Consider the following 12,212-nt stretch of genomic DNA (forward strand, 5'->3'; position numbering starts at 1 on the left):
CCCAGAAACTTAAAACTGGTTACTTCTTCACTCAGTCTCCATTGATAAGCAAGGACTGAATGTCTGATCTATTCCTTCTTTAGTCCACTACAAGCAGTGGTAGGATTCAGCCAATTCACACCGGTTTTTGTGAACCAGTTGTTAAATTTGGATGGCCCTACCTGCCCCGGCCCTCCCACTTATTGCGCCTCACCCGCCTGTGGGTTCTAGATAGGGAGGCACAGGCCCCCTGCAAACTTCATCATCTACCCAGCTGAAGTTTCGCTTGCTAAGACACCAGGACTCCTGATGATGGGATGGGGTCCTTCAGGGACTTAGCTTGACCACCTGTTATCTCCAGCCCCTCCCTCCGCCTCAATGAATGGCGTGCAAAACTTTGGCAGGCTCCTCTAGAGACGGAGTTTGCAGGAGGCTGATGTAGGTGCTGGTTGTACCACAAATGTTCATTCTTGGCTTTGAGATTCCTAGCTGCAATTCCTAGGTTCATCCCCCTGTGCTGATCCAGCAGACAAAATGGGAAAGGGGGGCAGAGAGAAACAGTCCCATTGCCAAGGGATGCGTGGGTCGGAGGGGGAAAGAAATGCCAACTTCAGCCTCCTGCTCGTCTTGGCCACTTCAGCAGCAAAACAAGCCTTGAGGTAGAGGGAGATTTAAAATATCATTTATCTCAGCTGATTCAGGAAGAATTTGTTCATAAGAAACAAGATGTTTGTCATGCCCAATAATTACCATTAAGTTTAAAATATGTGGGAGTTTTGCATAAAGGCTGTTCTAGGCATATAAACAAAGATTTCCTTAAATTATTTCATTTAAAGTATTGAAACAGCATCTTAACTATTAAAATAGAATAGAATAACAGAGTTGGAAGGGATCTTGGAGGTCTTTTAGTCCAACCCCCTGCTAGGCAGGAAACCCTACCCTTCACTTGAGACAAATGGTTATCCAACATCTTCTTAAAAACTTCCAGTGTTGGAGCATTCACAACTTCTGGAGGCAAGTTTTTCTACTGATTAATTGTTCTGTCAGGAAATTTCTCCTCAGATCTAAGTTGCTTCTTTTCTTGATCAGTTTCCACCCATTGCTTCTTATACTGCCCTCAGGTGCTTTGGAGAATAGCTTGACTCCCTCTTCTTTGTGGCAGCCCCCATTAAATGAAAATAACTTTAAAAATGAGCCTTATAAGAACAATTAGAACCTACTTTTCTTTTTGTGCTGTTCCATACTTTAAAAATGCTAAAATACAAAGCTTAGGAAGACCGAATACTCATTTAATTAAGAATGCATTTAGATAGCTTTGGATCTCTGATTAAATATAAAAAAAGTGGAACTAATGAACTGAGAAACCTGGTTTTAAATTTCAAACAATCCTAAGAAAAAATAAAAGCATCTGCTACAGTTAGCCTAACTTATAAATACAACATAGAATGAATGAATTGCTTTAAAGGATAATTACAAATATATAAAATACCATGGAAGCATTTGAACTGTGAAACAGATCACTACAAAATGAAGAGCAGGATCTCTGAAGGAATCATATAAAGGCAGTATTATATATTGGATGAAATTGCTCCAGAATTGATTGCACTATGCTTCATGGTGAATCCTAAGGAGCTAGAGGCTAAAACATACGATGAACGATTGCAGAAATTGGGCATGGCTAGCCTAGTGAAGAGAAGGACCAGGGGAAACATGATAGCAGTCCTCCAATATTTGAGGGGCTGTCATGCAGAGGAGAGGGGTCAAGCTATTTTCTAAAGCACCTGAAAGACAGACAAGGAATTATGGATGGAAACTGAACGACGAGTGGTTCAACCTGGAAATAAGGAGAAATTTTCTGATAGCGAGGACAATTAACCAACAGCTAGCTTGTCTTCAGAAGTGGTGGGAGCTTCATCAATGGAAGCTTTCAAGGAGAAACTGGACTGCCATCTGCCAGAAATGGTGTAGGGTATCCTGCTTGGGAGGGGGGTTGGGCTAGATGACCTACAAGGTCCCTTCCAACTGTTAATCTGAATAGTGAAAAAATATTTTTATCTGAATTAGCTTAGGGAGTTGAAGGACACCAGTGACTTTCACTAGCATCTCTGTGCAGATGCTAAGCAGCATCAGGACAAGATAGGAACCTGGGGACCCCAGGGTAGGATAGTCCCGCCTTCTCTTGTAGTACACCTTGATTTGAAAGACTGCAAGACCCAACCTCACATTAATAATAACCAGAGTCTATCCAGTGATTTTTAACCGTGGCAACTTGAAAATGGATGGGCTTCAATTCCCACAATTTCTCAGCTAGGCATGGAGAATTCACAGCGGTTAGGCAAACACCATGGTTGTTAAGTGAACCTTGTGTTCATTAAGCGTGGTTGTTAAACAAGTCCATTTTCCCCAGTGGGCATTTTTAACTGGAAACCAGAAGGAATTGTTGGAAACTGGCAAAAAACATAGAAAACCTTAGTCACATGACTGTGTGGGATGTTGTAACTGGTCATAAATATGTGTGTGTGCGCATGCATGGCTGTCAAAACAGGTCAAGTACCTCTGGGGAGGTCAGTCGTAAATTAGAACATTTGCTAAGCAACCGGCCATTAAGCGAGGACCACTTGTATTTGGTTTGCCTTAGGACAGTGATGGCTAACCTTCTTCCCATCACATGCCAGGAGCGGGGTGGGTGGGGCGCATGCAGATGTGCCCACACCCATAATTCTATGCGCCCTTGCCCATGCGCATGAGTGCGTGATCCCCCTGCTCCCGGCACGTGATGGCATGGTAGGCCCGTTTTTTGCTGTCCTCAGCCCCCAGAGCGTTTCTAGGAGCCTGGGGAGGGCAAAAACAGTCTTCCCCACCCACCTACCCTGGAGGCCGAAAATGGTCCATTTGTCAACTTCCAGTGGGAATGGAAGGCCCGTTTTTTGCTCTCCAGAAATCAGCCTGTTTGCCAACTTCTGGTCCCACTGGAAGTTGGCAAACGGCCCATTTCTGGCCTCTGGAGGGCTTCCGGTGTGTGTGTGTGTGGGAAGGCCCTTTTCGCCCTCCCCAGACTCCTAGAAAGGTTCTGGAGGCTGGGGAAGAGAGAAAAAGGGGCCTTCCCCCCCACCCGCAAGGTCCTCCAGAGGCAGTAAACAACCTGTTTCCCTACTTCTGGTGGGCCCAAAAGTCAGAGCTGAGCTTGCGTGGCCACTGATATGGCTATGCGTACCATAGGTTTGCTAACTCGGCCCTAGGGGTTCAGAACTATATGGAATCTGGTTTCCTTTGATTCCTTTGATCCTTTGGGGGATTGCAAAAGGTCTGAATGGGGGAATTCTCGTAGGGGGAACTAGGATCATGCCCACCGTTTTTTGGAAAGTCGCTGTCTCACATGTACAGTTAGTCTCCAACTTACAATAACAATCAAGTCCAAACTGAAACATTGTAAAACTCTTGTAACAGAATCTAATTTTGTGTACCCCTTATTCTTATTTAAGTATTAAATAATAAAATAAACTACCTTTTGGTATATCTTTTTTTATACTTAAAACAGCAATTAGGGCAAAGGAATGATGTCGAGTTGGCCATGCCCACCCAGTCCCATGACCACCTAGCCACGCCCACAGAACCTGTTGTTAAATTATTTGAATCCCACCACTGACTATAAGCTCCTTGGTCTTATTGGTGTTAAGAACCAAGTTATTGTCTCCACACCACGAAAGCATAGCCTCTAGCTATGTGGGTGAGTGAGAATTGTAACCAGTAGCTTACTGATGTTGATAGGACGGTGTGCCTTGCCTACTAGCCCTTTTACGTGTATGTGATGAGAGGCTGATAAGGGTGCTCAGCTACCCACAGGTTATGATTGGACAAACTCCTACTCATTATGCAGTTAAGGTACATTATTTGATACATAAATTAGAGTGATCACCATCACTGCCTGCCCATTCTTGGTGAATAAGATGCTGATCCGCTATGTGTATTGGGAAAATTGTATGTCAAACAGGAAAGGGCAGCTTCGGATCCTTGAGTGCAATCTCCATCATCCCACACCTGTTGTTCAGGTGTTAAGAGTAAGACCAGAAGTTGGCAAACGGGCTGTTTTTGGCCTTCAGGGGTGGTGGTGGGAAAGGCCGTTTTCTCCCTCCCCAGACTCCTAAAGAGAGTCTGGGTGAGAGAAAAAAATGGGCCTACCGGGCCATCGCGTGCCAGGAGCAGGTGGTGATGGTGGTGTCGTGCGCACATGTGCGGGACGCATAGAATTATGCGTGTGGGCCCACGCACACACAACCCCCCCCCATTCCTGGCATGTGATGGCAAAAAGATTAGCCATCACTGGTGTAGGGTCTTCTGCTGGGGTGAGGTGTGTGTGTTAGACTAGATGACCTACGATGTCCCTTCCAACTCTGTTAATCTGTTAATATATTGAGTGCTGTAGAAAACACAGCTGTTCTTTAAAGGGTTATGATTGATATCATTACATGTTTATATCTTTTTCATAAAAGATAACATATATTGATAGAAGTGATGTAAAACTTAAGAGACTTACACAAGTATCATTAATTACATCAATTGTCTGTGCTGCTTTTGCAAACAAAGGACTTTATTATTTGGGGTGAAGTCCAAAGTAAAACTGTCTGTTGCATTCAAAGTCAACTGAAAATAGGCCCAGAGAACTGAGGCTCTAATCCCAGATAATTTGGATAAATTATCTGCTTGCAAATTTCATTGCAATGTTTAAATGAAAGGATGCTGAAAAATAAGACTAAGAACAATGCTGAGCTTTTAAAAACTTTATTACTTTATATCATGTCTGCTTAGCACTAAGATAAATAAATTTATTTGTTTACAAACAGAAAACTCCATGGTACCAGAAATTAAAAATTAAATGTTACAGTATTTGCTGTAGTGGTTAAGTTACTGTTTTCATAGAGTAGTTGCTTTAGAAAACAATAACTGGAGACATATACTGTCCATAACTAGTTAAGTGAAATGCTCCATTTATTCAGTGTACTGCAGAATATAAATATCTTCAATGCATTACCACTATTTGCCAATCATAATATTTTAATATTTTTGTGCTTCCTGAATTGCTGTTGAATGGTGCAATTGTAACTGCTCATATCTACTCTCAACAGTCTTATCACCTGGTTAATTATCAGAAAGGCAAAGGGAAAATTCTATTCACATCAAACTTATATTTGGAAAAAACAAATCTGTATTTTTTGTTTACAACAGATATATTAAGAACTGCTCAGTTTGCATTTGGAAATTTAAGGAACTAAGATCTGCAACTTAAGTAATCAGCATCAAACCATTCTTTTACAATAAACATTCTATTCATAGAAAAGTGAAACCTATATGTGGACATTAACACTACTACACATCAAATGCAGACACACATAAAAGTTGGAAAGGGGAGAAGAAAAGCATTTCAGAGAAAAAAAAAACATGATGAAGGATTAGGATATTAACTACATACTGGACTAAATTGGCAACTGAAATTTAACATCTACTTGGGCTTGTTTTGCTAGGGTCACAATTTCAGAAAGCTTCACAACCTGGAAGACAAAACAGAAATTACTATGAGATAATCTCCTCAGAAAAACTTGAGGCAATATGTACTTTATCCTACATGCAATATTAGTGAGCCTTTATTAGCTGTAAGCCCACTTTTCAATCAAGCTCAAGTATTGCCAAGCTGAAAGATAGCCTTAAACCAGGGGTGTCCAAACTTGGTCCCTTTAAGACTTGTGGACTTCAACTCCCAGAGTTCCTCAGCCAGCTTTGCTGGCTGAGGGACTCTGGGAGTTGAAGTCCTAAGCCCACTTTTCAATCAAGCTCAAGTATTGCCAAGCTGAAAGATAGCCTTAAACCTTCACTTTTAGGTAAGTACTTAAACAGATTCAGTAAAGTAACTGCATCAAAGAGATTGGCAAATCTGGACAGGTTAAGCCAATATGACCATCTTTGATCAGTGGCTTCCTTGTGGTTTTCTGAAATGTGTATATAGTCATGGGATCTGTATCTAAGTTCAAGTTATATTTCTTATAATCAGAGATGCCAGTTTCAACATCAAATCCATCTGTTCTTCCTCTCTGTCCATATCATTTCTTAATCTTATCATTTCAGTCTTATCAAAACTGATTTTACTCTTCAGATATTTTAAGTTCCACATAAATCATTCTTGAAAGTTATGATTCTGTGGTTGGCTTTCTGATCTACACCCACACACACAAAAAAAAAACCCACTAAAGATTTTGATGCTTAATCTGTAACTGGTGACAGGTCATCAGGGCACTGAAATCCTAGAGTGATGCTCCAGCAACAGAGAATTAATATAGTGAACTTTAAACAATTGAGAAGATTAAGTAGTAAATATATGCAAACTAAGCTTGAATACATTTATACAAATTCTACAACACTCTGAATTTCTTAAGTATATGAAATTTTGTCCCTATACATGGCCCTATTAACAAACTACCATATTTTTCGGAGTATAAGACACACTTTTTTCCCTCCTAAAAGAGGCTGAAAATTTGGGTGCATCTTATACCCCGAATGTAGCTTTTTTGAAGCTTTTTTTCAGCCCTAATGAGGCGCTCTCTGTGCTTTGCCTGCTCTCTCCGACTCTCAGCTGTACTTTAGAAGCTTTTTTTCAGCCCTAATGAGGCGCTCTCTGTGCTTTGCCTGTTCTCTCCGACTCTCAGCTGTACTTTAGAAGCTTTTTTTCAGTGAAGCGATCTTCAGTGCTTTGCCTGCTCCTTCAACTCTCAGCTGTGAAGTTTTTTTTCAGCCCTAACGAGGCACTAGCGCATGAAGCACTCTCCGTGGTTTGCCTGCTTTTTTCATTGCTTCCCTCTCCAAAGATCAGTTGTGCTTTAGAACCTGTTTTTTATCCCCAAGCAGGGGATAAAACCCAGCAAACTAATGTGCTGAAGCTGACCAGAGTAAGGACACTAGCCAGATGAATACCTGATTTCCCTCCCCCTGTTTCCCTCCCCAAAAAGTAAACTGTGCCTTATACTCCGAAAAATACGGTATGTAGCAATTGTTGAGAGTACCTTTGTGGTTAAGGATCAGTGGCAAAAGTTTATGAAAAATTTTTCACTCACCATTTTAGCAGCTTCATCCAAGTCATCACAAGCAAGTATTTTCAGACCACTGTCTGTTATTAAAGCTTTGGCATCGTCAACTCGTGTACCTGCACAATTATATGGTTGTTTCAGGATTACAATATTACTTCTCTCAATTTCAATAATGTACAACATTCTTCCTTCCCACTGATTTTTCCCATGATTTATACGCCTCTTTTGTGTCTCGTCCGATCTCACCACCACAGCCGGGGTCTGTTTATCTGCTTCCGAACGCTGAAGAATGTCCTAGCATGCCTCCCGGCCCCAGCCCTGGCTCCATGCCCAGACAGGCTGAGGAGGGGGCATCTCCCGGCCCCAGCCCTGGCTCCATGCCCAGACAGGCTGAAGAAGAGCAAGTATCTCCAGCCCCCAGCTCTGGCTCCATGCCCAGGCAAACGGAGCAACTAGACCCCTCCCCCTCCTCCACAGCATGTGAGCCTGAGGAAGGTCAATTACCAACAGCTGCCGATTGGAGTGACCCTCGCGTCAGAAGACTTGATAGGCGGAGGCAACAGAAGGAAGGGAGGGGCAGGCCTGGATAAGTGCTGAGTCATGGAGCCACACCCCATGGCCTATATAAAGGATCTGCTTTCTGGCAGTCTCTGAGTTAGGCAAAGTCTAAACATATCTTGCTGAAGTCACTTTCTGGTCTCCTGCCTGCCCTGAGGACTTTGCTAGGACTTTGGCAGAGCTGCAGAGGCACACCTGATTCGGATTTCCCTGACCCGGCCGTCAGCGGAGGAGTGGGACACGACAGCCTCTAAGGCTCTAGGGGTTGACTTTAATGTCAAACCTCTGTCAAGGATGCGTTTTGGAATTAAACTGCTTTATTATCATTCCAGCCTAGTTTTTAGGTATGGGCCAATAACCAACAGTTTGAGCACAAAGCTTCTACCTGTCTATAAGCAGAAAAAGTCTCAAACACGAACAGTAGAGAATTCCCAACAGAACAGAATTTTCAATTGTTCTTAGTTCAATACTATAACTAAGTGTGCCCATCCCCCCAAGAGACATATATTAAATTTAAGTTATCTGAGAAAAACTGCTTGTAAGCATAACCAGATCTCACTTGGTAACTGCTCTTTACAAAGCAAGGTTATTGGGAGTGGGTGAGTAACGGAGTGCAATACTGCATGTGGTAGAGAGCTAAGGCAATTCCTCCAGGTCCACATAGCTTTTTAACATATGAATGTTATTATTTAAATAGGTATTAAATTTTTTTTTATTGTCAATGGATGGATGAAAAAAGCAAAGAGGTCACTCACACAGTTTTGGATTCAGCTATATTTGGAATGCTTACCTTGTAACCGTACAACAATAGGTATTTTTAGATCCAAATCTTTTACTGCCATAATTATGCCTTGGGCAATCACATCACATCGCATAATGCCACCAAAAATATTTACTAGAATAGCCTGAACCTATGTAAATAAGTAATACATGTCATCATAAGTTGAAGACTATTAAAAGTAGATATTCTTTAAGCTTTTCCAATTTATATGAAAACAATTTGTTTTAATCAATTTTTGGACCATAAACAACTAAATAACTGTCTGTAGAATATTCATACATCTATCATTCACCCTGGCAGGAATGATTTTATTTCTACATAATGGAATAGATTTAAAAGATTCAAGTTGCTCCTTTTTTAAAGTTACTATTTATTTGGATTCCTCCTCCTTAAAAGAAGGTGGCTATCCAGACTCAAAGAAATTGGGGAGGAGGTCTTTTGCAAGTCTTTTATTCTGACAGAGAGTAAACGTTACAATTACACATGAAATGCTAATTCCATATTCACATTTAGACAGGCATGCTTACTTAAACAATTTTTTTAAAAATTCAAAGACCTAGCAAGCAATTATTAATCCAGGAAAGCTCAAGTAGGACCCAGACTAGCTCCATATACGGTACTTCTTGCAAAAATAAGTTGGTACTTTATTACTGCTTTTTCACTGCTCTTAGACTGGAAGTTTGTAAATATTAGTGACACATTTTCAATTTAAAATAGCGAGCTCTGGCATAGGTGGCAAATCAATAGTATAGGTAGATTTTTAGATCAGGAGTGACAAACTCAAGGCCGGGGGCCAGATCCAGCCTGCGGGGTGCTTAAATCTGGTCCATGGGGCCGCCCTGGAAACAGCGAAGGCCTGTTTTTGAAATAAATCAAAGATTTTGTTCATACCTTTTTATCTGAAGTTATAAGCTTAAAGGCCTCAGTTACTTGTTGCACTGTAGCACCACCTCCGACATCAAGAAAATTTGCTGGAGTGCCTCCATGAAGTTTAATTATATCCATTGTAGCCATTGCCAGACCAGCTCCGTTCACTAGAGTGAACGTGGGGTGGGCAGAGAGAAAGATAAAGGGTGAGGATAAAAAAGAATCACTATGACCCAGATAACCCATTTTGAGCTTCCTACGTTGGATGAGCAAAACATACCCAGGCATCCAATGCTTCCATCTAATCCTATGTAATTGAGATCTGCCTTTGCTGCATCCCTGTCTCTCTCATCTTCCTGGGTCCAGTCCTGCAGGTCGAAGATTTTCTGCTGACGATAAGCCGAATTGCTATCAAAATTTATCTTTGCGTCCATACACATCACTTGGAAGACAAATAAATTGTGTTTAGACCCCTTAGCACTAAACCTTAAACTTCGCTCCTAGAAAAATAGGTTCTGGAAGTTAGGTGTGATGTCACACTACCCTTTTCCCCTCACTAAATGCAGTTCTGCAAAATGACAGATAACTGCATTCTTTGTGATCTAATATAAGTCAGTGTAACATGTCTACCTTCTACATTGCAGATACTTGTTCTGAATTTTTGTTTATTTTTAACCTTTTATTAAAAAAAATACTGGGTGAGGTTGTGTCAAGATTCCAGCCACCCTCCTCTTTTTCTATCCCATAATACTCTGAGACCCTGCCTGTATCAGGTTATTCTCCTAAGGTTTAGTCCAGTGATGAGAGTGTGGAACCAGGGCACCTCTAGAGGACATTAAACTCATTATCATTTTAATAAACATGGAATAAGGCGATGGATTATTGTGAATCAGCAACTTTTGTCGTTCAGATGCTTACCAATTATAAGAGGAGTTTTATCTAAATTCTTCCCTTTTGGGGGGGATTGACTAAACCCACTGGCTCTAGACCCACTATTTGGAGCCAAGAAATTGGTTCCTTCATCTGTGACAGCTTTCAGTATTTGAAGATGGCTGTCATGTCACCTCTTCATTGACCTTTCTCCAGACTAAACGTACCAACTCCTTCAAACTTTCCTTATAGTATTTGGTTTCCAAGCACATCATCAACATCACCACCCTTCTCTGGGTACATTCCAGAGAATTTGTTAACATCCTTCTTAAACTGCAGTGCTTAAAACTGAATACAGAATTCCAGGTGAGTTCTGATCAAAGTAGAAAAAAGTGATAAAGTGACCATTATTCCTTGTGAATTGGACACCATGCATCTTGCCAGTTTAGCTGCTGTATAATGCTAATACGAAACTGATCTTTATTTAGATTTGGTTTAAAATTCTAGAATCTTTCTGCATTTTATGCATGCACCCATCCTTATTGTGCTGCATCTTCTCTGTTTCTTTATCCAAAATTGATATAAAGTTAATAAACACTACATTGCATCTCATTTATCACTTCTTCCAAATAGATCAGAGTCACTGAGGAGCAGCATTCAGTGCAAATACAATCAAACAATTACGACAGATAAATATCTCCATAAAATAGTACAACCTTCTCTATATTTTACTAATTCGTTAAAAATTATAACAATTTTGCCAAAATCAAAATATATTCTAACATAAGACTCCTATGATGTACAAAAAAGAGGAGGCAGCATTAATTTGACATAATTTGCTTTTAAAGATTCCATGCTTATGATGAACATTTTTAAAAAATGTGGCATAGTTTGCTGAAGAAACCATAGATTGAGACATATATACTGCTAAGCCATCCTTACATTTAACCGCAGCTGCAGTAAAATGATCCCAACACATTCTAGAATACTAATAATATATAGCATTTTACAAGAGTACCATTGTGACGATTGAGAAGTTTTATTGTTCATAATTTCCTTCTTAGTGAAAAGAATAGAATTTGGATACTGAAACTTAAGATTTTTATATGTCACCATGCTAAAGAAGTCCATGAGAAAGTACTTTACCAATCCCTGTTGAATCTTCAACCATTGGATTTATTTCTACCATAGTGGCATCAAATTTAATGAAAAGGTTGTATATCTTAATCATATTTTCAGCAGCTTCATCTACTAAATTAGTAGGAAATCCCATTTTCTGGGCTAGCTAGAAAGAAAATAAAAAAGGAAGACAGTAAGAAACCAATTTCTGTATTATTTTATATTACAAATAAATATTCATAGCATATATCTGGGACACTCAACAATAAGTGTTATCTGTAGTGAGGTACTTTCTGCTCTCCTCACAGATAAACCATATTGCCAAAATTCCTGTTACATTTGAAAAATTTTGGAAAAATGAAAGCAATACATTCAGATGTAAAGCATGAAGCCCTTCCTTCTGTAAATTTGTGCAGTGATCCTCAGTCATTCCTCTTGGGAAAACAACCTTGGGCCGGGATAGCTCAGGCTGGTAAAGAAGCCTCAGGCTGGTAAAGAAGCCTGCTCAGGCTGGTAAAGAAGCCTGTTATTAGAACACAGAGCCTGCAATTACTGCAGGTTCAAGCCCGGCCCAAGGTTGACTCAGCCTTCCATCCTTTATAAGGTAGGTAAAATGAGGACCCAGATTGTTGGGGGGGCAATAAGTTGACTTTGTAAAAAATATACAAATAGAATGAGACTATTGCCTTATACACTGCAAGCCGCCCTGAGTCTTCGGAGAAGGGCGGGATATAAATGTAAAAAAAAAAAAATGACATCCAGTCATTCCTCTTGGGAAAACAAATAGAAATCCATTTGTAGTAGAGTTTTAATTAAGCATTGTGTAACTACCAAGCCAAACAAAGATAAACTAAAATCTTTGTTTTTGTTTCTAATTCAATTATTTTTAAATTTTAATTTTTATGAATTTTTAAAAAGTTCTAGAATGCATGCACATCTTCCATTAAAAATATATTGAGAGCTTG

General features: G+C 40.2%; 1 protein-coding gene across 1 annotated transcript in view; it reads right to left on the minus strand.

Moving 5' to 3' along the window:
• Positions 1 to 4,742: 4,742 nt before the first annotated feature.
• The window catches only part of SUCLA2 (succinate-CoA ligase ADP-forming subunit beta), a 33,307-nt gene continuing 25,837 nt past the window's right edge, over positions 4,743 to 12,212 (minus strand). Inside the window, exons 6-11 of the mRNA XM_058184073.1 lie at positions 11,275 to 11,413; positions 9,539 to 9,700; positions 9,283 to 9,425; positions 8,401 to 8,521; positions 7,080 to 7,168; positions 4,743 to 5,525 (exon numbers count right to left, since the gene is read on the minus strand). Coding sequence (XP_058040056.1) covers positions 5,451 to 5,525; positions 7,080 to 7,168; positions 8,401 to 8,521; positions 9,283 to 9,425; positions 9,539 to 9,700; positions 11,275 to 11,413 — 729 coding nt within the window. The 3' untranslated portion in view covers positions 4,743 to 5,450. The remainder of the gene's footprint in view (positions 5,526 to 7,079; positions 7,169 to 8,400; positions 8,522 to 9,282; positions 9,426 to 9,538; positions 9,701 to 11,274; positions 11,414 to 12,212) is intronic.

This window comes from Ahaetulla prasina, chromosome 1, assembly GCF_028640845.1.
Source record: "Ahaetulla prasina isolate Xishuangbanna chromosome 1, ASM2864084v1, whole genome shotgun sequence".
NCBI classification, from domain to species: Eukaryota; Metazoa; Chordata; class Lepidosauria; order Squamata; family Colubridae; genus Ahaetulla; species Ahaetulla prasina.